The 26380-nt window shown below is 44.6% G+C and overlaps 1 protein-coding gene across 1 annotated transcript in view; it reads left to right on the top strand.

The window, feature by feature from the left end:
- DNAI3 (dynein axonemal intermediate chain 3) overlaps positions 1-26380 on the top strand; it is a 1062540-nt gene that overhangs the window by 504853 nt on the left and 531307 nt on the right. Inside the window, exon 13 of the mRNA XM_078645562.1 lies at positions 6868-6990. Coding sequence (XP_078501688.1) covers positions 6868-6990 — 123 coding nt within the window. The remainder of the gene's footprint in view (positions 1-6867; positions 6991-26380) is intronic.

Raw genomic sequence — 26380 nt, 5'->3', positions numbered from 1 at the left:
GGCGCAGCAATGCGTGTGGATTCTTCTCGCAGAGCAGTGCTGCATTGGAACAACAGTCGCAAGAAGAGCGATGCATCGATTTTTTTGTTGTGCGTTGCTTATCCAGCTTCCAATTGCACTCCACCTCTGTTCCCTGGGAAGTAGCCTCCTACTAATGAAAGCTACCGGGTAGTCCAAGCCCTCATCATTCAATTGTGAGAGTACTGCTCCCACACCATGCTCTGAAGCATCTGTTTGCACAACAAATTTGTGGGAAAAGTTGGGTGCCTTGAGCACGGGAGCCGTGCACCTGGCAGATTTCAGGGCATCAAAAGTGATCTGACAGACATCGGTCTAATTCAATTTTCTTGGCTGCTTCCTTGAAGTCAGCTGTGTCAATGGGGCAAAAATTGTACCATATCCCTTGACAAACCGTCTGTAGTACCTGGTGAGTTTTAAAAAGGCTCTTACCCCTGTCTGGGTCTTTGGTTGCTCCCAAGCCAGAATGGTGTTAAGCTTAGGCTGTAGGGCCGCCATCTGGCTGCTTCCTACTTGATGCCCTAAGTACACCACAGATCCCTGCTCTTTCTGGTACTTACTGGCCATGATAGTGAGGCCTGCCTTCAGCAGGGCCTTCAACACTTCACAGAGGTGTTGCAAGTGTTCCTCCCAGGTGGGGCTGAACACAGCAATGTTATCTAGGTAGGCGGCGCTGAATTCCTCCAGCGCGGACAGTACCTGGTTGACCAGTCTCTGGAATGTGGCAGGAGCGTTGTTTAACCCAAAGGGCATGACACGGAACTGGTTGTGTCCCGCTGGTGTTGAAAACGCAGACCTCTCTCTTGCCATTCAAGGCCATCTGCCTGTACCCAGACGTTAGGTCAAACACACTACAGTACCGGGCAGCTCCAAGCCGATTAATTAGCTCATGGGATGGGGTGCGTGTCAGTCCTGCTGATGGCATTGAGCCCACGGTAGTCCACCCAGATCTGGAGTTCAGGAGTGGCACCAGGTTTAGCAGCTTACGGAACCAAGACCACTGGGCTAGCCCTGGGGCTACTGGAGGGCTCTATCACCCCTAATGCCAACAATTTGAAAACCTCTTCCTTAATACTGGCCCTGACTTTGTCAGTTACTCTGTGAATTTTATGTTTTACAGGTAAACTGTCCCCAGTGTCCAGATCATGGTTGGTGAAAACTGGAGCTGGGGAGAACAGGGATGGGACCTGTCCCAGCACCTGGCGACAGTCCCTCTACTTTTCTGGGGTCAGGGTGGGAGAGAGCTTCACTCCATCCAGTGACCCATCATGCTCATTGGCTGACCGGAGGTCAGGAAGAGGCTCACTCTCCTCTTCCATTCCATCATCTTTAGCCAGGAGCATTGTCACTTCAGACCTCTCAAAGTGAGGTTTGAGGTGGTTCATTTGTAGGACCCTCAAAGGTTTTCTGGGAGTTTGCAAGTTGACCAAGTAGGTCACATCACTCTTGGGCTCCACCACCTCAAATGGACCGGTCCACTTGTCTTGGAGCACTGGTGCCATTCCCCCACTTTTTGGCTAGGCTGAAACTCAACCAGAGTGGTATTCTGGTTGTACCATCGTTTCATCTCCTCCTGGCTGGCCTCCAGGTTCACCAGAGGAATTTTTTCTGAAGCGCAGAGTCTAGTTTCTGAAGGCCAGAATATAGCTGGACACATCTTTTGGAGGGGCGGAGGGGGGGGGGGGTCTTACCAAGAGTTTTCTCCCAGCCCTCTTTCACCAGACTCCGAGGTCTCATACAGCAATTCAAAGGGACTGAACCCTAAGGATTTCTGTGATACCTCCCTGTAGGCAAATAGCAATTAGGGTAGGAAGACATCTCACTTATGTCTCATGGGTTCTGCAAGACCCTTTATCATGCCTTTCAGAGTTCAGTTGAATCAACCAACCCATTACCTTGGGGATGGTAAAGAGTGGTGAATTTGTACATTACACAACACTCCTCCCATAGTAACTTCATATACCAGGAAATTAAGTTTGGACCAAGGTCAGAAACTACCTCTGTGGGGAAAAAGATCCCCATCAATGCACGGCTCACCACAGGGGCCGTGATTGTCCTGAGAGGGACAACTTTCGGGTACTGGGTGGCATGGTCCACAAAGAACAAGATAAACTTTTTGTCTAAGGCTGTCTTGGTTTCCAGTGGCACCACAATATCAATACCCACCGCTCGCAAGTGGTGCCCACCACAGGAAAGGGTTGGAGGGGGCCGTACACTTCCCTCGTGTCTTGCCACTTGCCGAAGTCTGACAAGACCTACAGTGTGTGCCAACGTGCCTCTGCATTTGGAGCCAGTAAAAGTGAGTGACAAGCCTGTAATATGGTCTTGTTGAACCCCAAATGCCCTGCCAAAGGCATGTCATGAGCCAGACCCAGTAGGAAGGTCTTGTAGCACGCAGGTACCACCAGCACATGGGCTGCCCTAGGCTCAGCAAACTTGGCTCACTGTAAAGGGGACCATTCTCCCAATAAATCAAATGCGATCTGGACAGATGTCTGGCTGCCTGGTCTGCAGCCTGCTACCGCAAACCAACAAGAGTAGGGCATTCCATCTGCGCCTTTCAGAACTCCTCCCTGGAGGGACCTCAATCCTGCTGCCAATGGGTCAGCTCAGCAAGGTCTCCAAGTCCAGCCACTTGTTCCCCTTTAGGTTCCAGGGCATCCCCCTCAGGTTCTGTCTCCTCCTGGACCGTGGGAACTTGGGGGGCTGGTTTCACACGCCCCCTGCCCTTCCTCTTTCTGATAGGCACCTGGGACACTCTTTCAGGCTCCAGGTCCTCTTGATCAACCCTCCTGGCTGCCAGTGACCGAGTGGCCACTCAGGCAGTCCCAACATCATTAAATGAGCCTGGCACTCCAGCTCCCTCTAAGGTGAGCTCTCCAGATCATTGCCGAGCAGACAGTCAACAGGCATGGATGGACTTACAACGACCTTTAAGGAACCGGAGAACCCGCCAATCAAAGGGACCCTGAACCACCTTCACAGGCACTCAGAGTTTTACTTCAGAACATTGGGGATGACCTGCTATTCAGACACCCATTGACACCTGACAGATGTCACACTGGCTCCTGTGTCTCTCAAAGCCTCCACCCTCCCCCCATTGATGGTCTCCCACTGCAGGTACTTTTTAGCATCTTTCTCCTGATGAGACATGGGTAATTACAGCTAGCCCCCCTTACCCTCACTTGGAACCAACTCCTCCCCCAGCACTAGACTAACTAACCCCGGTGACTGTGCACCAGTGGGTGCTGGTGGCGCCTTCGGGCACTTGAGATCAGTCGCAAGGTGGCCTTCCTGCGCTATATAAATTCCTGTACATTTTGCTGGGGACCCTGACCACCTTTGGCTGGGTTTCCCACATATCCTTGTGGACCCTTGAACTCGTCCAGCGGTCCACCTCCTGAGTAAGCTTCCTGGGGTCAGTCAGCTTATTATCCATCAGATACTGCTGCAGCTCTAGCACACAAAGGGTTCGCAAGTGCTCCCAACCAATCAAGCTGTACCACCCCTGATAATCAATTACCTTTATCCAACCATCCTGTGCTCTGCAATACACATTCACACACTCAACCCAAGTATTAGACTCAAGTTTCTTGAAGGAACTAAACTTTACCCTGTACTGCTCAGGTGTGAGCCAATGCCTGAGGCATAAAGCCTCTTTCATATTGGGATAGGTCAGGGCAAAGGTCTCAGGGTGTTCCTCTGGTTGACCTCCCCCCAAATCTTCTCAGGGACCTCATTCATACGCAGTGCTGCCGCATAAGATGAAAACCATGCATAAATATCCTCCACCTTCTGAAAATGTTGTACTAAGTCCTTGGGAATGTAAACCTTATCTCATTACACTGGCTGTGTGCTCCCACCATTTGTACTGGACTCCACCTGTTTGGCCTTGATGTCCAGATCTCTCATGCTCAACTCATGTGCCAAAAGCAATTTCTTTTCCTCTACGGCATGAGCGTTCTTGTCATCTTTACTTTCTCTATGGCAGCTTTTTTGTTCTCCATTTCCAATTTCTTCATCTGGAGGCTCATAACCTCCAATTTATGATCTTTGGCTCTTTGCCTGTCCTCCCAATTCCTAATTCATAAAAGAAGGACTGCTGCCAGCTACAGAGGCTGTTCTCCCAACAGGAAAATATTGGGATCTGAAACCATTTTCTGGCACACCCTCATCCACATCTGCACCCCCTGCCTCCTCAGCGTGTCTGGCCCCCCACCAGGCCCCTAATGCTTTCTGCAGCTCCTCTTTCTTAGAATGGCTCTTCATGGGACATCCAAAGCTCTTGCAGAATTGCTTGAGTAGCTTTACTTTGTAACTATTTGACATTTCAATGTCAAAGACCAATTCTGCAACCTCACTTGCTGATTTACCATTTAGAGACATGATACGTGGATAGCTCAAGAGTCAGACCAAAAATAGAACCAAAAATAAAACACAGTATGTGGTTGAGTAGTGGTCTGCACTGAACTAGTGATGTACACCAATCACTGTGTTTAACTACAAATGCAGTTCAAATCCCACCGCTGACCACCAATGTTAGAAATGGGGGTCTCTAGTTGGCAGAGGTAGTTAACTTTGTCCAAATAGGGACCCTTGCTTCTAGTCAGGGTAATGGGGATGCACACTTTAGATAACCCCTGCTCACCCCCTGGGTAGCTTGGCACGAGCAGACAGGTCTATCACAAAGGCATTGTGTAAAGTATTTGTACTCAAAACGCACAGTAATAACATCACAAATAGACACCACACCAGTTTAGATAAAATAAAGTATCTTTATCTAAACCCAACAAGACCAAAATGACAAAAATCCAACATACAAGTATTAAGAATATGACTTTAAAAAGGTTTTATGCAACTGGTTCCATAGAAAACTATAGATGCATGATTTCTCTCAAAGTACCTGTAGTTCCAACGAAATTCACAAGGACAAACAGCCACAGAGATGGAAAGCATTGAGAACACAAAGAGATGTGTCAGTTCCGAGACCATGGGGAGGCGATGCAAGAGTTCTGCTACATGCAGGAGTAGTGATGCGTCGTGTCCAGTCTGTAGGGGGAACTAATGCGTCGACTCCATGATGATTCTGGTCCGCGGGTGAAACGTCGGAAAAACTTGTCGCACAGGTATGATGCGTGGAAATCCGGGATGCGGGGGCGATCGATGCATCAGAGATCGATGCGGCGGTGTTGAGCGGCGCTGCGTCAGTTTCTTCATCCTTGATCCCTCGATGCATCGGTTCTTGCTGCAGCGACAGGTGCTGCGCTGGTTTTGGCAGCGGCACAGCAATGCGGGGAGATTCTTCTCACACAGCAGTGCTGCATCGGAAAAACTGTTGCAAAAAAAGCAATTTGCCGATTTTATTGTAGTTGCATTGCTTTTCAAACCGTCAACAGCAGAAACAACCTCCAGAGGCCCAACACAGTCACAGGCACCTATTAGGAAAGGAAGTTCAGGGGAGCTGTGGATGAAGTCTTTGTGTTCCTGAGATTTCAGAACAACAGGCAAGTGCTTACTCAAGCCCTTGGAGATCTTCCTCAAGCAGGGGAACAAAGCACACAGCAAAGTCCTTGTCCTTTCTTTGGCAGAAACAGCTACTGCAGGCCAACCCTAGACAGCAAAGACCAGTACTCTTCCTGCAGTACTCTTCCTTCAGTACTCTTCCTGCAGCTTCTCCAGCTCTTCTCCTTGACAAAGGTTCCTTTTGATTTCAGAAGTAGTCTAAAATTCTGGGATTTTAGATCTAATACCAACATGTCTTTTTTCTCTTTGTGCAAGGGTCTCTGAGCCCAGTCCAAACCAGTTATGTTCTCACTGGTACAGCATGACTGCAGGGGGTGGAGACAGTATAGTGAAAGGGAGACAGGCCCTATTCAGGTCCAAGGAAATCTCCTCCCACTACTCTAAATACAGCCAAGCCCCATTCAGCTCAGCTCTGAGTCATCCAGGAAGGGCCAGCCACATCTCAACCCACCCAGTGGCTGTCTACAGTGAATGCACATCCCCAGCCGCTGTCACTTCAAAACCAGACAGTCAATACACAGACAAACTGAGGCACACAGAATGGTCAAACAAGAAATGTCTACTTTCTAAAAGTGCTAAACAATCGGAGGCTTCTAGCTAGCTGTTTGGTTGGCTGCCACTAGTTTAAGCAGGCTAAGACCAAACTACCTAATAAGATGGTCAACATCATTCATTAATTCATATTTCTTCATTATTCTTCACTTTTTATTTATATTCAGAAAAGACAGAAAACAATACATGTCTCAAATTACATAACACCAAAACAATTTTAGGACGACAAACAGTTGGCAACCAGTTGTGAAGATGTTCCAATCAATAGCAACAAACAATAAAGCAGTGCAAAAAGTAACCCGCGACAACAATTTCACAGGAGCAACCACGGCTTACAAACCAATTGGGAATACACATTTCAAGCAACAGAGGATATACATTTTCAGTACAAAATTTTCCCTGTTGCTATATATATTTGTGTTAAAATTCTTCCCCTTATGGTTATTTATGCCAACGCGTTTCAAATCCCACTTTATTACACAAGATTCTCTTCAGTCACTTGCTGCACATATAGTACCCATTGCTGGATATTATCTAAAATGATTTGCCACTTTGATATGATATTGCACATAATCACTGGGTTATTGTTTTTATTGTTTATATATATATATATATGTGTGGAGAGTGCCTGTGTGAAATAAACCTGCACGTTGGAAAGTACCCCTCGAGTGCTGTTGTCTTCTTTTGAAACGAAGAGGAATTGGAGCGTTATATATATATATATATATAAGTATATTATATTATATTTTAAATCATCTTTTTTTCTACTTTTAGTCGGCACTAGATATTAAAGTCTTAGCTGAGTCCCAATTTGTGAGATACTGTGCAGTTTCGTCAATTGAAAATGGCCATAAGAGCATCATAACGGATTTACACTGGTTGCCTGGATTCTTTGAAGTAAGTTTTTTAATGTACTTGTGCTTCTTTGTTTATTGTGATGGACTATATCCATGAGGTTTAACATAAAGCACTTAAATATTAAGAGACAATCAATATCATTTTGACTAGTTTGATCTTGACTCTGAATATTTGGGAATGATACTGGACAATGGTTTTAACCCTTGTTTTTCCACAATATACGAATACATTTTGAAAAATCACTTACATAATGGGCTCTTCAACCAATTTCCCGTCTCTCTTGATCATGCAAGTATAAAACAAACATTGACAAAGCCAATACATCAGCCTTTATTAAAAATAAAAGTTTTTCTTCATGATTTTGGAGTGTGTGTGCGTGGGTGGATCGGTGAAGAATTTAAGAATATGCCAATGGTATTACAGATGGATTAGGTAAGTGGCAACTCGTGCAATGGGGCTAGTTTGATGTTTGCAAGGGCATTGTTGAATAAATCAATATTCCTTCTCAGGGGTCACACTGATACTTGGTCCTTTTAAACCAACAAAGAAGAAATTGGCACAGAAGCTGAAATATAAAAGATCATTTTTATTAAACTCAAATGAGTGAGACTACGTCACACAGAAGCCTTAGCAACTGAATGAGGCAGTCTGAGGAGTACAGAAAACAGAGGCTTTATATATGCTAAGGGTTACATGCTCAGCATAAGACTAAGGGGCAGTCCTGGCTCATGTAAGCATGCAAAATGACTAAGATGGGCATACAAGATCTGCTTGCTCAACAAAGTGGGAGGAGAGTTACTTCTCCATACAGCAGCAAAAATAGCCTGACAGTTATACTTAGAGGCAGGTGCATTCTACTAGCTAGGCCCTTCTGGGCATGTGCGAAGTGGAAGATGCTAAACATAGTTTGTCTCTAGGCAGACTACAAGAGCAGTTAACACTGAGGTAGGACAAAGCACATGGCAAACAAAAAGGCTGCCAGAAATACAAAATGGCTTTCATAAAGCGGATAAGATAACTTCTAATTACAAGATGGCTTCTGCTAATGGTAACCCATTGCTGCCAATTTACAACAGACGACCGTTTTAGCATTAGCTGAAGACATTCCCATGATCCAGTAGGAACATAGAAAATATTTACACATTAATTTTTTCATAAATTTTATCAATTTCTGATTCATTGCTAGGTGGGCATTTTCCATTCTAAACATTTCATTAAGCTGGCATGAGCAGGAATACAAGGAGTATTTAGTCATCATTAACATTCAGATAGCAGTCGAAATTAATGACCACTATTACAAATAGAATTATCATTTTTCTAGTCCTAAGCAAAAGCAAATCCTAAAATCATCTAGTAAACACCTTCATGGCTCCTATGCATTCCAGTGACTATTATATAGTCAGGTTAGACTGTGGCGATCCTTATCAATGCTCTCAGGTGAAATGGGATACCCTTTATGAAATCTGCTTCCGCTGTCTTCTTCCGCGTTGGGCCTCTCGATCCATGAAAATAATGCTTCTAAGTATCTGTTGGAGTGCCCTCCTGGCAAACACTCACAGCTCACTCGAAAGTCTCAATGTCTCAATGCAGTGCACCAGTGTCTCTCCTCTGCGGCAGGCACTACAGATATTGTGCTCTTCGTTGGTTGTGGGCACAGATCACCTCGTGCAGACCCAGGTACTGCTTAAACAGAAAAAGAAATATAATTTCATCTTCAGCTACATTCTCAGGCTCCAACACTCATTATTCAGTGTCTGAGGACGCTCGGGCTGCTCTTTCATTTTATTTTTCCTTTCAACATGGGTACCACAATGTAGTGCCTTTTGCCAATCTTGGATCCTCCGGTGCACTGCCCTTCCGTTGGAGCAAAGAAAAGGGGGGTGGCCAAAACTCAGGCCAAGGGGCTCAAGTGACCGCGCGCTGTCAGAGGTTACCAGCACATGACAGGTAGAAAACTAAAGCCTCAAACCAGCCCTGCCATCAACAACAGGGATCCTTCTCTTTCGCTCTTTTGCACTAAAACTCTGGTTCTGTGGCAAACAGGGAACCAGCTCCTCCTTCTTGTCTGATGTTCAACGCCGTCTGATCGAGCAAGCACGATGTTTTGGAGATGCCATTGATGAAGCGCTGGCGATCGCTGTCCAGCCTTGCTACTTTCTGGGTGCTGAGACTGCAGGTCCAAGACGTCTGCCCTTCATCTGTAGCTGTCACTGATGGGAGTTAGGGCTTGTCTTTGTCATTGTTCTGCAGGTTATTATGACTCTTCCTTTTACTCTGGAATATCCTGCAGAACCTAGTGACGTAGGAAATGCGACACAGTTGTTAGTTTCCTTCAATTTAGTACAAAAACTGTTCATTGTATTTAACAATGGGACTGCAAGCAGGTGGCCTGCAATATGCGAGGGAGTGGCCATACGCCATGGGATTACTCTGGTCTAGAATGCACTGTCACTCTCAAAGGCAAAGGCAATACTTCTAGTCTCCATAATTGGGTACCATTCATTATCCTCACTAACTTCAATGTGGGAGCATTATCCTCTGCCATTTAAGGGTAGGTAGCTACATGGGAATTCTATCTAAATGTGTGTCCTCACACATAGTGGCATTGTCTAATGGGGTAAAAAAAAGTTTTTTTAATGATTACGTCTAGGTGTTCCTAAATTCCTTATCTAGAACACCTCAAAAGGGAAATCACATGATACAGATTATCAGGGACATTTAGATACTTCCCTTTAATAATTGTGCATCAGGTGCACTATGCAATACACAGGCTAATGATCAAAATGTGGAAACAAAAGACAAGAACTAGAGAGTCCTGGTATTTCCATGATTAGAACACATCTGATCCCACCGAAAATTAAAGCAGCAGGAACAAAAGGCTAAAAAACCAAATTAAAATAGGCATTAAAAATGTGTCATGTTCAAAAAATAAACGTAAGGTATCTCCTATTGAGGTGGAAAACTTGTTTTACTAAAGTATTGAGTCAGTTAACCAGTCCATCACTACCCTGACAGTCAGACTGGAAAACATCAAAGTGGGCCTAAAGAAAATTCTTGAAAACCAGTCTGGTCATACAAAAGGGAAGTATACATAATATGGGGGTCCCTGGTACTTCACTGCAGTCTGGAAGTGTGAACTTGAACAATACACCAACAACAATAAAAGGGCTGACTGGTGAAAGGAATACGGAAAAGGGAAATGGGACTAGGACACAGCTAAATTCCCCAATAACTAGGCAGGGGAGAAGTGGCAAAACAAAAATCTATAGGAAGAACAAGAAATTACTTGGGTGATAGTCAGGCATGTGACACAGTACAGGTGATACACAAAAGACGAAAGTAGTACACAAATTTTAACTCTACCACCGGCCGCTACACCATATACTGTAATCTCGGCTACTGTTCCAGTTCCTTCCCCGGGGAAAATGAAACTTGGTTTCCTTTAAGGAACAAAGCCATACACTACCTAGGAAGCAGAACAGGATTAACTAGTGCAATATCATGAGAAAAGTTTAGGTCACCTTTAGCAAGAGCCGCAGATTTATAGTTCCTCATTAGGGTCCAATCAGGGAACATTTAATCAAGGGCTGCCCGTCCCTTGAGAGAAGGGGAAGTAACATGGCTAACTACAGGTGACACACTTTTAATCCTATATATCTCTTTTTCTTTTCTTCAATGCCATTATAGCCAAATAGACATACACTGATGAAGTGTTATTTGTAATGTTCACAGCATGAAGTATCATATCTGTGAAATTTAGTAACCAGAACAATTCCAACCAACTGTTGCGTAGCGATGGGCATCGTCATGACCATCCCCTCACAACACAGAGGAGCTTGTAATAGTATTAAACAGCAAAAGCATAGAAACAAAAACATGCATAACAGAAAAACACACATGCCAAGCCATCAGGTATACTTGCGGTATACCAAGCACAGAAAGCATAGACAAATTACAATAGAATATGTAAATGAGCGATGACGCACAACACCATGTCATGCACTTTATGCACTGTGAACCTGCAGGCCAAAACCCAATATTCTGGCCTGCTTAATTTGTCAGGCTTAAAATTAATATTCAATGTCCTTACTTTCCTCACCCCCCTTTGACAGCAGGTCACCTTAGTGGTGATTGGCTGTCAAATACAATTTACTGTGTCGCTTCTGACACACAGGACCAGTAGGAACAATTCATAAAAGGACAAAATACACAAACATGAAAAACACACAAACATTTCTTTTCAAAGGAGTTTTACAAAAAACACATCTTGTTTCAACATACTGCTGACAGCACCCTTCTTTTTGCAATTTGCAAATTGATTGGGTCCCACAGGTACATATGGAACACTCGTTCCACTACCTCGCGGAATAGACCATCACTGATGCGTTTGCTATTGACCTCTGCTTTTCCACTACTTCCCTACACCTACTGTAGCATTCTCGGTACGTTCTAATCTTCTCTTACCCTAATTTCCTACCAATAGTCATTCAGGGCGCATATTTCACCTTTTTTCCTCTCACATCTATGACGTTTTTGTCAAACCAACTCACGTATCTTGTCAGCCTTAAAACCACCCAGAACAATCCATGAATGATCTGTGGGCAGAAGCAAAAAATACACAACACAAAAGAGAGACACTTCACATAACACACAAAATATCAACTGTAACCCTCTTGTCAACTTTGCAATGACTAAAACATGTAAGCATGTTAAACCACCTTAATTTTGACTGTCCAAAAGTAAAACTGTTTCACAGATATTCTGTGTGTCCCTTGCGCCACAATTTTTCCTGTGAAGAATAAATCTGAATTTGCTAATCATTTTTACTTAGGCATGTATCCCACTAAATTCAAAGAAAGAGCTTCATCTTATTTTCTGTCTAAAACTAATGCAACATTTTATTTTCTGTTAAATGAAGGCAACTTCGTGGACATTATTTTTCAAGAGCAGAAGCAGTGTGCAATATACTTACTCAGCTTTCTGATAGATACATCTGCCAGTGGATTCCTCACCTTGTGAATATCCCCCTTGCGTCAGCAACATTCGAAATTCTTTTCATAGCTTCGCGCCGACGTGGACTTGGATGTCATAGAGGCACGGCATCGCTCGCGACTCCGCTGACGTCACCGACGCCCATAATAGGCCCACGCCGGCGTGATGACATCAGTTCCCTTTTTTCCGCGTCGTCGGCGCTAACGGTTTCGGGAATCTCAGTAGCTATACTGGTGACTTTGTTTCGTTTTTCTGTGTTTCCTGCTTCTTTGTTTCGTGATGATGTCGAAGAAGACCAGTTTCAAGCGCTGCAGGGGGTGCGGGAAAATGATGTCCATCACGGATCCGCACGAGGACTGTATTTGTTGCTTAAGCTCCGATCACGACGTGGATGGATGTACATCTTGTCGTAAGATGAATCCGAAGGCCCTGCGGCAGAGGGAAACCAAACTGCTTGTTGCAAAGCTAAAGGCCGACATGGGTAAGAAGACTTCAAGATCCCACTCGAGGAGGACGAAGTCGAAATTGAGGTCGAAGTCAAGGTCCCGATCTCGAGAGGGTTCGGCCTCGAAGTCCTCTTCGGACCATGCTTCAAGATCGAGGAAGAAGCACAGGAAGAGGAGGCATGAGTCTCGACGTCACTCGGGTGAGAAGTCGAAGTCGAGGTCGAGATCGCCCAGGAGGGTTCGTTCGAAGGTGGTCCCGCCGCAGGAGACTCTGGATCAGGAAAGTGAGGCTTCACCTTCGAGGTCGCAGGTACCCTCTCCGGCTCCGGAGTCCAATCCATCTCCGGCGCTGTCTCTGGCTCGAGAGGAGGAAGAAGTAGTCCCTGTGGAAGATGATGAATCTGCGCATATGGTTGAGCCGGATTCGATCCCACCTCGAGGTCAGCTTGAGGGTGTTCAACCACCTTTTCCAGCACCAGGCCAAGACCCTTCAGCGTTCCTGAATGCTATGTATGGCGTATTTTCAAGGGAGTGGTACCCCTCTGGTGCACCTTCGGGTCCCATGGGTCCTCTGGCATTCAATTTGGGTGTTCCACATTCTTATGCCCCGACTCCGTTTATGCCATTTATGCCAGCTCCATCGATGCCGTGGCAGTTCCCGGCTCCGCCGAGGTCGTCACCGGCTCGTCCGAAGTCGACGACTCCGATGCCGGCGTCGCCCGCTCCAAGTAGACATCGGGAGCATACAACTGGGCCATTGAATTCGGTACCGACGTCGGTTCCGGCTCTGTCGGAGTCGATTGTGGATCCGGTGCCGAGGCGTGTTAAGGAGAGGTCAAGGAGAGAAGCACAACGCCTCTTGGAGGAACAAAGTTATGCCGACTCTCGCCCTGACTTGGAGGAAGGTGAGCTGGGTGAAGATTGTTTTGAAGAGCTGGCTGATGCCAGTGGCCTGGATTTTTCCCCGGAGAGGGAATTGCCATCAGGGCATGATGCGCCTTCAAAGGATGTCCAGCCATATCATGTGGTGATGAGAAAGGCTGCGGGACTTTTAAATTTAACATTACCAACGGTTGAATTTAAGTCAAACCTTCTAACAGAAGTACTTCACTCTCCGAATTCGGCTGTGGAGCCTTTACTTCCATTTAATGGTGCGTTAACTGAGCCCATTATGGAGGTATGGAAAAGCCACTTTCTGCTCCTGCTGTATCCAAGAGTGTGGCTAGAAGGTATAGGGTAGCTCCAGAAGACCCTGCATTCTTGACATCTCACCCTTCTCCAGAGAGCCTGGTGATTCAGGCTGCGTGCTCTAAGAAGTCAATACGTGCATTTCCCCAGGTTCCTGGAGACAAGGAGGCCAAAAAGCAAGATCAGGTGGCCAAGAAAACTTTCTCATCTGCTAGTATGGCTTTTAAGTCTACAAATGCCACTTGTCTCATGGGAAGGTATGTGCACGCACTTATGGACCCAATACGTGCTTTGGCTCCTAAGATTCCTGAGGAAAACAGGAGGGATTTCGAGGAGGTTTTGTCTGACACCCAAGCAGCGGCATGCCAAGTAATCCAAAGCGGTCTTGACACGGCTGATTCTGTGGCTCGGATTATGGGTACTGCAGTTGCTACGCGAAGATCGGCTTGGTTAAAGTCCTCGGACTTTTCTACTGACGTTCAGGCAGCGCTTTTGGAACAGCCATTTGACGGAGAAGGACTCTTTGGCAAGAAGGCAGATACAGCCCTGGAGAGGTTTAAGGACAGCAGGGCAACTGCCAGGTCATTGGGACTCCAAATTAGAGGTGCATCAGCCAGAAAGTTCAGAGGATTTGGTCGCTCTTCCTTTTGGAACTTTAGACAAGGTCAGCAGCAGCAACAACAGCAGCAGCAGCAGAACACCTTGTACAGGTCATACAGGGGGAAGCAAAGCGGTCGTCTTCGAGGGCGTCAAGCCTCTTCCTCCTCCACCTTCTCCAACCCCCCAGCCACAGAAAAGCAGCCCTAGATCCACCATTCAGAATCATGTGGGTCCGGTGGAGGGTCGGCTTACCTACTCTCTACGGGATTGGGAATCGGTTACATCAGATCTTTGGGTTCTCAATCTCGTAGAAAATGGGTATGCCCTTCCCTTTCGGGAATTTCCTCCCAATTACCCTCCTTGCCAAGGTTATTGCACGGAGGAACATCTGTTGCTTCTACAGGAGGAAGTACAGACTTTATTAAGAAAGGGTGTGATAGAGGTGGTTCCAGAGCAGGAAAGGGGTCAGGGATGCTACTCCCGGTATTTCCTGATCCCCAAGAAGGATGGCAGACTTCGTCCAATCCTGGATCTCAGGATCTTGAATCTCTATCTGAAACAAGAGAAATTCAAGATTCTCACCCTTGCACAGGTTCTTCAAGCGCTGCTGGAAGAAGACTGGATGGTGTCGCTCGACTTGCAGGATGCGTATTTTCACATCCCAATCCTGAAGTCTCACAGGAAGTTTCTCCGTTTTACGGTGGGATCGCAGCACTACCAGTTTGCGGTCCTTCCTTTTGGAATTACTACTGCGCCTCGAGTCTTCACCAAGGTGATGGCGGTGGTGGCTGCACATCTCAGAAAGTCGGGGATTCCGGTATTCCCCTATTTGGACGACTGGCTGATCAAAGCAGAGTCGTCAGAGAAAGTGCTCCAGCATCTGCAAGACACAACGCAGGTGTTTCAATAAATGTACCCAAGTCTCACCTGGTGCCCTCTCAGCGCAACCTGTTCATAGGTGCCGTACTGGACACGGCTGTATGTCGGGCATTCCCCCCTCCTCAAAGGATTCGCGACATACAGGAAATGGTTCCTTTGTTTCACAGTGGAGCGGTAGTTCCAGTCCTGAAGGTCCTTCGTCTGCTCGGTCTGATGGCTTCATGCATTCTGTTGGTCAACCATGCAAGCTGGTATAAGAGGGCGGTCCAGTGGTGCCTCCGCAGGCAGTGGTTTCAACACCAAGGGGATCTCAGGGAGTCAGTGAGGATCTCCAGAGAGGCTGCTGCGGATGTATCTTGGTGGGGCGTGGAAGGCAATCTGTCACAAGGGAAGCCTTTCCATCTGTCTCCATCGGTGGCCAACGGATGCATCCACTCTAGGGTGGGGTGCTCATCTGGGGGATCTGGAGGTCAAGGGTCTTTGGTCTCCAGAGGAAAGGTTGCTTCACATCAACCTTCTAGAATTGCTGGCTATACGTTTGGCGCTCAAGGCCTTCCTCCCTTCCCTTCGCGGTCGATCAGTGCAAGTCCTGATGGACAACATGACCGCGATGTGGTACATCAACAAGCAGGGAGGAGTAGGGCCGCAGTGTCTCTGCAGAGAGGCTCTGCGGCTCTGGTCTTGGGTTCAGGACCATCAGATTTGTCTGATGGCAAATCATCTGGCCGGGGTTCTGAACGTGCGAGCAGACAGTCTGAGTCGTCAGTTCTCGGCCGACCACGAGTGGAGGCTCCATCCAGAGGTTGTTCTCGGCATCTTTCGGATGTGGGGAACTCCTCGGGTGGACCTGTTTGCCACTCGCGAGAATGCTCACTGCCCGTCGTTCTGCAGTCTCCAGTATCCGATGCAAGGAGCCTTGGGGGATGCGTTTCAGTTGAGTTGGGGAAATCAACTCCTTTACGCGTTTCCTCCCATACCCTTGATTCCTCGGGTTCTGAGGAAGATTCGCCAGGACCGGGCCCAAGTCATATTGGTCGCCCGGGTTGGCCAAGAAGGGTGTGGTACACAGATCTTCTCCACCTCTCCTCTCACCAGCCGCTCCGTCTCCCTCTCAGGGCAGACCTCCTCTCTCAGATGGAGGGGCAGGTTCTACACCCCCACCTCCAGACATTACACCTTCATGCCTGGAGATTGAACAGGGCAACCTGAATTCCTTTTCTCTCCCGCCTGATGTGGTGGATGTCATCTTGTCAGCCAGGCGTGACTCCACTAAGTCCATCTATTCATATAGATGGTCAAAATTTGTCACTTGGTGTGGGGAGAAATCTATTGACCCTTTGAGAGACCATTTTCTGATGTTCTCCAGTTTGCCCTCTCTCTGGCGCAGCAAGGGCTTGCTGTTGCCACAGTTAAAGGCTATATTTCTGCGCTGTCGGCATTTCTCTGCTTGCCTGACCAGCCATCTCTTTTTAAATCTCCTGTAGTTTTAAGGTTTTTGAAGGGCCTCACAAATAAGTTCCCTCCTACTCCTTTTATTGTGCCTCAGTGGGACTTAACTCTTGTCTTGACCTTTTTAATGGGTGCTCCCTTTGAGCCTCTTTACAAATGTCCTATGGGGCTTTTGACTCTTAAGACAGTCTTCCTCGTTGCAATAACCTCAGCAAGGAGGGTAAGTGAGCTTCAAGCTCTTAGTTCCAAGCCCCCTTTCTTGACCATTCATGGTGATCGAATGGTTCTTAGGACCAGGGCTGCTTTTCTCCCAAAGGTGGTGACTCCTTTCCACCTTGGTCAATCCATTACCCTCCCTACCTTTTATCCTCCCCCACATCCTTCCAAGGAGAAGGAGAGATTACACCATCTGGACCCCAAAAGGGCGGTGTCCTTTTACCTGGACAGATCTAAAGACTGTTGTTTGGATGACCAGCTCTTCATTGGGTTTGCTGGCTGCAAAAGAGGAAGAGCGGTCCATAAAAGAACTTTGTCAAGATGGATCGTCCTCTGTATAAAGATCTGCTACTCTTTGGCCGGTAAGGAACCACCAGAGGGCATAAGGGCTCATTCTACAAGAGCTAAATCTTCAACCTCAGCATTGGCTAGAGGTGTTCCAGTAGAGGACATTTGTAGGGCGGCAACTTGGTCTTCCCTCCACACTTTCGCGAAGCATTACTGCTTGGATTCCGAAGTGAGGGGGGACGGCCACTTTGCGCTCTCTGTCCTCCAGGATTTCCTGGTTTAGAAGAGTGGACACCCTCCTCCGGGAGTGGGGACTGCTGTGGGACTCTATTCACAAGGTGAGGAATCCACTGGCAGATATATCTATCAGAAGAACAAGTTACTTACCTTCTGTTACTCTTTTTCTGGTAGATACAGTATCTGCCTGTGGATTCCTCACTGACCCACCCGCCTCCCCGTTGTCCGCTCTTCTATACTAGAGACTCTGTGTTGTAAATATTTTATGGTCAAGGAAAATATGGTATTTCAAATGTTTACCTTACACTGTGTGTTTTACCTTGACTATTGTGTACTGTGTATACTATGTATATATTTCCTGTCATTGGTCCGTCCATGTGCCTCGAAGGCACGGAAAAAAGGGCGGAACTGATGTCATCACACCGGCGTGGGCCTATTATGGGCGTCGGTGACGTCAGCGGAGTCGCGAGCGATGCCGTGCCTCTATGACGTCCATGTCCACTTCGGCGCGAAGCTACGAAAAGAATTTCCGAATTTTGCTGATGCAAGGGGGATATTCACAAGGTGAGGAATCCACAGGCAGATACTGTATCTACCAGAAAAAGCGTTACCGAAGGTAAGTAACTTGTTCATTTGTATTGTACCTAAATGTATGCATTTACTGAAGCCTAAGGCACTTTAAAGCTACTCTAAATGGCAAGAATGCTGTTTAAATAATCTATTTTACCCAATTTCGACTTTGATATTTGGAGCACTGAAAAATGAATATCCTATAATTGTTTTACATATTAATCATCCTCAGAATGTTCACTACAAATTGCAGAGATTGGACATTAGACCTATCTCATGTAAATCCTTAGAAAAATGAGTTTTTTACGCCTGCACCTAGTGAAATTCCATATGCAAATGTCCTCATTATGTGGTACAACACAACTTAAATTACATTTTAATGCTAGGAGGTCATAGTATGAGTATTAAGCTTCATAAATATTAAAAAACGAATTTAAAAGCACTTATTTTTTAAAATAATGTTTTCATAATTAATAATGATTTTTATTAAAACCAATCATTTTGATAATTCCACATAGGAAAAACAAGCTGCATCCCTTGCATATCATTTTAAGACGTTTTCATTCATAAGCCTAAGCACAGAAGCCTAACTTGAAACATGACAAATTTTTGCGCCACTTTTTTTTTAAAAAGGACAATTATTTAACATCAGAACCAAGAATGTGCTTATAAAAAGCTTTAAGAAAAGGAAATCCTCAATTGAAAATATGTTCCTGGTATCTAAAATAATGAATGTAATTCTTGTAACTTTTTTTAAAACAGCAGTCTGAAATGCAAAATGTTGCCCTGTGTTTAACTGACAAAGTCCTGGCAGAGTGAACATTCCTGTCTATTCGTGGCCTACAAAAACAACAGCTGCTTGCTTAGCGGCAGTAAAAGCTTTTTCCTCAGTGTTGAAACGCGAGCACGGTGGCAGTCTATTTGAAACTGAGACATTTCTAGTTTTAAAATGTGTGGGCAGTACAGCAAAATCCAATTTATTCAGATGATGTGTTTGCCTATTAATATCTAATACAATGCATCTAAGGAAAATGCTTTATAATTGTTTATTTATTACAAAATACACAATTTCGTTTTTGAGGCCTTTTTATACCTATTGAAAGTGATTTCTAATTTTATCTTTTAAGAATTTAACAGTTTGTACATGTGCTTAATTGCTTACTCTATACATTAAATAGCAACATATAGCTATTTTAGCATTATCATATGGTTCATTTCTGGATTTTTATTTAATTTTTATTTAATATTCAGAAGGGGTCAAACACTCAGGACACATAATACAGCACGCTTAATAACTATTATTTCATAAATAGCGCAATTGCTATTTACTTACAGAAGTTGCACAAATTGGAAAACCACAATCCACATAGACATTTAAACACACATTTAACCCACAGATCAACACTTAGGACAGAAACAAAGGACAGCCCATAGACTGTACTTAAACCAAACCATTTGTAAATACTAGTTGTAAGTCATATTTACAAGAAGCGCATCTCAATAGTATTCCAAAAGACTGCAAAAACAGCCCAACAGACTGTTTTATTTCCAAGAAGCCAAAATACACTCAATTACCTAGCTTTGGCTGGCAGAACACCCCCAAAAAAATGGCTCTGCATTCCTTCATTCATAAAATTGCGCAGAAAAAGGATCCTTGTTTGTATTATGTCATATTTTAATTCCCTGGGGATACAGAATCACCAAGGAAGAAATATGTTTTTATACCTAAACCTATTTAAATATTCCCTCAAGGGAGCCGGCTAATTTAATTCACATCTCACTATGGTACCTTCAAAGAGCAACACATTCTTTGATGTGTGCTTGAAACAGGCATGCCAAACATAGTGCAAAATATGCAGTATTATAAAAAAAGTAGCGCTTAAAGTACTCTTCGTATGTTGCGCCGTTCAAATTCCATAGGAGTACAGAAAAATCTACTCATTACCTGCCTATATGTGTTGCATCACATACATTTACATATTCATAGGACTAACTCAATATTTGGCCAATACATATAAAAAATGCCACAGTAAGTGTTTCTAAAACTACCTTACCAATTCAAGGCTTCAAACTTACAAGTGCCGTAAAATGGCTCTTACCAAACAAATGGTTGTCCAAATTCTAACTGCCAAGTTCTGAATGACCTAACGGTCCTTTTTTTTTAATACTCATGCAAAAAATGTTCTCCGTCAGGGGTGACATCATGTGGAGGATCAAAATCAGGAAGACCAGAAATATACCGGGCTGCAGAGACAGAAAACCCCCAGAATCTCCGTGCACAGAGTACCTCCTTAGTAGAGTCCTGTGCTGTCTTCCTCAGTAGATTTCTGTCTCCTGACAAGATCACTCCCTCAGATAGCCACCTCTGATGAGGTCCACGTTGGAGCGCCAACTGAAGAAATCAATATTCCTTCTCAGGGGTCTCACTGATACTTGGTCCTTTTAAACCAACAAAGAAGAAATTAGCACAGAAGCTGAAATATAAAAGATCATTTTTATTAAACTCAAATGAGTGAGACTACGTCACACAGAAGCCTTAGCAACTGAATGAGGCAGTCTGAGGAGTACAGAAAACAGAGGCTTTATATATGCTAAGGGTTACATACTCAGCATAAGACTAAGGGGCAGTCCTGGCTCATGTAAGCATGAAAAATGACTAAGATGGGCATACAAGATCTGCTTGCTCAACAAAGTGCGAGGAGAGTTACTTCTCAATACAGCAGCAAAAATAGCCTGACAGTTATACTTAGAGGCAGGTGCATTCTACTAGCTAGGCCCTTCTGGGCATGTGCGAAGTGGAAGATGCTAAACATAGTTTGTCTCTAGGCAGACTACAAGAGCAGTTAACACTGAGGGAGGACAGAGCACATGGCAAACAAAATGGCTGCCAGAAAAACAAAAGGGCTTTCACAAAGCGGATAAGATAACTTCTAATTACAAGATGGCTTCTGCTAATGCTAACCCATTGCTGCCAATTTACAACATTGTGTGCAGGACTGGGGCACTTTGTGAGGCACAGATATAGTGAAAGAGGATGGGGCAGTATTGTGGTGGCCAGTGGTGTGTGCCAACATTTGCAACATCGCAGATGCATGCAAAGGGTATTGATAGCATTCAGAACTAACAATGAAGTCAGTACACAGAGTAACAACAAATTACCTCCCTGATGGGCACAAATGTATGCCAGCGGTAATGAGCAAAACAGAGACACTAACAGAATCAAAAGGGCGATGAACATGCTAAAAGTAGTGAAATATAGTGTGTTGCAATGCATCTTGTGATTGTCTCCTTAATGTATGATTGAAACAAGGATTTACATCACAGAAAGCCTCAAGCTGCATCATAGAGTGGGAAACTGGTAACGTTGTCCTAACCAACCACAATCTTGGAAAGGTTTCCTTATAACCTTGACTTCTCCCAGGACTTGTAGCACGCAGGTACCACCAGCACATGGGCTGCCCTAGGCTCAGCAAACGTAGGCTCACTGCAAAGGGGACCATTCTTCCAATAAATCAAATGTGATCTGGACAGATGACTGGCTGCTTGGTCTGCAGCCTGCTGCTGCAAACCAACAAGAGTAGTTTTTTTTTTAGGGCATTCCATCTGCGCCTTGCAGAACTCCTCCCTGGAGAGACCTCGTTCCTGCTGCCAATGGGTCAGCTCAGCAAGGTCTCCCAGTACGGCCACTTGTTCACCTTTAGGTTCCATTGCATCCCCCTCAGCTTCTGCCTCCTCCTGGACCGTGGGAACTTGGGGGGCTGGTTTCACACGCCCCCTGCCCTTCCTCTTGCTGTTAGGCACCTGGGCCACTCTTTCAGGCTCCAGGTACTCTTGATCAACCCTCCTGGCTGCCAGTGACCGAGTGGCCAGACAGGCCCACTCAGGCAGTCCCAACATCTTTAAATGAGCCTGGCACTCCAGCTCCCTCTAAGGTGAGCTCTCCAGATCATTGCCAAGCAGACAGTCAACAGGCATGGATGGACTTACAACGACCTTCAAGGAACCTGAGAACGGCCACTCGCAGGGAACCTGAACCACCTTACACAGGCACTCAAAGTTGTACTTCAGAACATTAGGGATGACCTGCTATTCAGACACCCATTGGCACCTGACAGATGTCACACTGGCTCCTGTGTCTCTCTGAGCCTCCACCCTCCTCCCATTGATGGTCACCAACTGCAGGTACGTTTTAGTATTATCCGGCAGGCAGGTTTCCTGGACCATCTCACTGTCTTTCTCCTGATGAGACAAGGGTCTTTACAGCTATCTCCCCACCCTCACTTGGAACCAACTCCTCCCCCAGCACTACACTAACTAACCCCGGTGACTGTGCACCAGTGGGTGCTGGTGGTGCCTTCGGGCACTTGACATCAGTTGTAAGGTGGCCTTGCTGACCACATCCATAACACTTACGGGGGTCCCAGTAGTCTGGCCTACCCTTAGAACTGAGGGACTTGGAATATTTATGGGGGCTAGTTTGATGTTTGCAAGGGCATTGTGTGCAGGACTGGGGCACTTTGTGAGGCACAGATATAGTGAAGGAGGATGGGGCCGTATTATGGTGGCCAGTGGTGTGTGCCAACGTTTGCAACATCGCAGATGCATGCAAAGGGTATTGATAGCATACAGAACTAACAATGAAGTCAGTACACAGAGTAACAACAAATGACCTCCCTGATGAGCACAGATAAATACCAGCTATAATGAGCAAAACAGGGACACTAACAGAAGCAAAAGGACGATGAACATGATAAAAGTAGTGAAATATAGTGTGTTGCAATGCATCTTGTGAATGTCTCCTTAATGTGTCATTGAAACAAGGATTTACATCACAGAAAGCCTCAAGCTGTATCTTTGAGTGGGAAACTGGTAACGTTGTCCTACAACCACAATCTTGGAAAGGTTTCCTTATAACCTTGACTTCTTCCATGTTCTCAGAATCGTGGTGTCAGCTTTACACAAGAAGAAGAAGCCCGTATATGATATATTGTGCACCAAAATTGCAGTACAAGTAACTCTACTATAAATTTATTTGACAGTGTGCAGAGGTCCGGGTGGCACAGGTGAAGGTCTCAAAAGAGAACTCTTTATGTTAACACAGATGGAATATATCTAAACACATTGTTTTCACATCAGCAAATAAACTTGACTATCAAAAATATATCCTGACTGGCACTAAGGTTTGAGTATTTCAAGATGCCCTGCCATGATGCTGGCATGTAGCCTGCTGTCTTAATTCACCTGATCACAAATACATGTCTTCCTTTAGTACACCAATCCATCTTTCTCATGTCTGTCATCCTGATTCTTGGTCTAGTCTGCTTCAGTGCGTACTTTTGTCAAAAATGCTTCACCAATAATTAAGGTTATAGACAAACTGTAGTGTAGTCTCACCTTTATGGCCGTTCACTTTAGGACAGAATGGCAGCACTACCATTTTTGGACCTGACCAGTACTTAATCATAATATCTTAATCGAAATAAAGCACGGTCCAATCCATCAAAGTTGTCTGGAAGGTAAAACGTTCTTGCAGACCTGAAACGTTTCCGTCATTTGTGTCTACTTTTGCTCCTTAAAAATAACTCCTCAAAAGTTATCTAAGTAGCTAAAAGCTCTTCTTCAGTGATAGCATGATTAATTCTGTGGGGAAAATTTTTTATAAAAAAATAGGGTACTGGTTGAAGCTGTTCGATATTGTGATTTCTTTGAGAACACCCTCCTGGACACAATGAGTCATTAATTTCAACAATAAATGGACCATCAGCATTGTGGTGTTGCAAAATTGGAGCACTGGAAAAATGTTCTTTCAAACAACAAAAGGCTTGACCAGCTTCTGTGGTCCACACAAAAGCAGCTTCTTTTCATAGCAGCGTAGGGCTGAGTTTACACTTTCAGAACACTGGTGTCCGAATCTTCTATAAAAGCCATCAAAACCCAGTCATTCTGTATCGTTTTTAGAGTGTGCCGTTCAGCAATTGTTGCTACTTCTTACTCTTCCATCATAAAACTTTCTGAAGTATATCTGTTACCCAGAAACTTCCCAGGGGAAATATTAAAGACACATATCCATTTTGGAAAAACAATGATGATCCTTCAATCTCTGTAAGACTGTCTGAAACTGTTGTATGTGTTCTAGTTTGAATACATCAGAATATAATTCAGATTCACTGTACAAAAAAATAACCTTTGAATATCCCCTTGTCAAAATATTGAAATGCTGCAGGAGTGCTGCATAGTATGAAAGGCGTGATCTAATATTCGAAGAACCCAAACTTTGTGACAAACACAGGTTTCCCCTCTTTGCCCCCCTCTTTGCTCATATGTACAGATATGAGTGGCAGTGGGTAAAGTTTGTTTGTTGTTGTAATTCTATTAAGGGCTACGTAGTTTATACATCTTCTTAGCTCCTTATATGGTACAAAAAACAGAAGACAGGAAGTGGATGACAGTCATGGCCTAATAAATACTTTAGGCTAATTTCCATCTTGTTATTTGTAAGATGTTCTGTCTCTGATTCTGTGATAGCTGGCACTCACCTTGGAGAAATTTTTGTGGTACCAAGTTCCAAGTCTATTTTTCAGGAACAAATCTGATGCAGCACTCATACAATAGCTCTTTCATTATAAAATACCTCCCTAAACCAACACCTTTTGGTTTCCTCCCAAAACATTACTACTAGCTTAAATCCATTATGTGCGTTGTGAATATTTCAAGAGTCTTTAGAAAATAAGAAAATCCACTCTGTTGCCTTACGTAAAAAGATCTGATGATGTTCAACAACCAATATAGGACCGTATGTACAGGATTTAGGGATTGCAAAATCCCAATGGTCAAAAGCGTACACCTCTTTAATAGTGATTCCTAGTGGGTCGCAAATTGACCTACCTAATGAATAATAATGAGGTAGGTCGCAGTTTGCGACCCATTAGGAATTTCAGCCATCACAGTGGTGGTGGCCTGCTGGAATCAGCAAACCACCATGTCTGTCATTGCTTTTTAATTAAACAATCTCTTTTTTTTTAATCAGCCTGTTTTCCTTTATGGAAAGCAGGATGCATTTAAAAAAATAAAATGAAACTTTTACGTTCCTTTTTTTAAGAGTAGGCAGTGCTCTCTGGGACCCCTGCCTGCTCTTAAAAAGTATTTGTTTCCACGTTCACAAAAGAGAAGGTGTCCCTTGGGGGACCCTTTCACATTTGCGAATGGTTACCACCTCCTTTGAGGTGTCAGAAAACTTTTAATGTTTTTCTCCAAATATCATAATATATCATTACACATAAGAAAGTTGTTACCACTCTTAAAGAGGAACCCCTATAATGCTGGATAGTAAATGAATAAGGCAAGCTTTAGTTTGAAGGGAACTTTTGTTAAATAAAAAAAAATCTTATTGTTAACCTTTTCCCTTTCTCCTGTGATCATTACTGTAGAACCCACAACAACGTGATACCAGAAGTGAGATTCCTGTTCTTAAACTAACAGTCCAAATTAAGCTTATAGTGAACCAACACTTAGAGGGTAAACAAAACTGGAATTGGCCTTAAAACGTTACCTTAGATCTGCTAAGCAAGGCGGCACTAGCTTACAACAGACTGTTAAATACCAGTGTACTTGGCTTCAACAGCTATCAGATGACCATAAAAAGCTAACCACCACCTTGTCACAAAGTGAGTGCTTACTCTGCGTAGGTCCAAGTTCTCCCTCCACAAATTTTCACCTAGAGAAGCTGGTAAATGGTCCCCATAATGTTGGGGGTCACTATTTAGGTCTCTTTGAATTGGGGACACCTAAACTGCTTATCAGTCCCTTAATCTAGCTGGCACCACATTATATCATGAAATTAAGAATGCTACCTTAGAACAATTGGGAGGAGATGAAGAGACTTACAGACTGAACTTTATTCCGGAATGAGGCCCCCTAGAGCTACTGCCAGAAGTCTCTTCTTTATGCTGACGGACCGGTAGTTGAAAGCCCCATAAAACAACCAAGGAAGCGATAATGAGATACTCAACAATGGTTAATGCAAAATCCCAATCTCAGTATTGAGCAGGCCATTCCAATTGCCAATACTTTTCCCAGGGTGCAAAGTAGTGAAACAGGAGCCAAAGCTGGGAGACCAGTTAAACCCTCTTCCTTGGCTTTAGAAAAGGTCTATAATCATACCCCTCCTACTTGCACTGAGGTGCCAAACTCTACTTACCCTACCTCTGGGACAACCCCATAACTCTGACCTCAATGTTTCGAGTGTGGGGACTATGGGCATATTGCATAACTTTGCAGAAAGAAGGAGCCCATGGACGTAGGCCATACTATAAACGAGAACCCGGGTCCACCTATTATTCTCCCCTTCAGGTGAACAAACAAGTAGCCATCATGTTATTGAATTCAGGCAGTAGACAGTTTGTGGTAAGAGGAAGTTTGGTTCTTCCATATCAGATTCTTCCCAACAACAAACCAATCATAAGATGTGTACATGGGGGTCAAAAATAGTACCCTGTGGCTAAAGTCCTAATAAAATAATCCACTATTGAAAGTACTTATATTGAAGTAGGAGTAACACCAGAATT

Source organism: Lissotriton helveticus, chromosome 1_1 (genome assembly GCF_964261635.1).
Source record: "Lissotriton helveticus chromosome 1_1, aLisHel1.1, whole genome shotgun sequence".
Taxonomy (NCBI): Eukaryota; Metazoa; Chordata; class Amphibia; order Caudata; family Salamandridae; genus Lissotriton; species Lissotriton helveticus.
The sequence above is the reverse complement of the archived record's forward strand: the minus strand, read 5'-3'. Positions and strand labels throughout refer to the sequence as shown.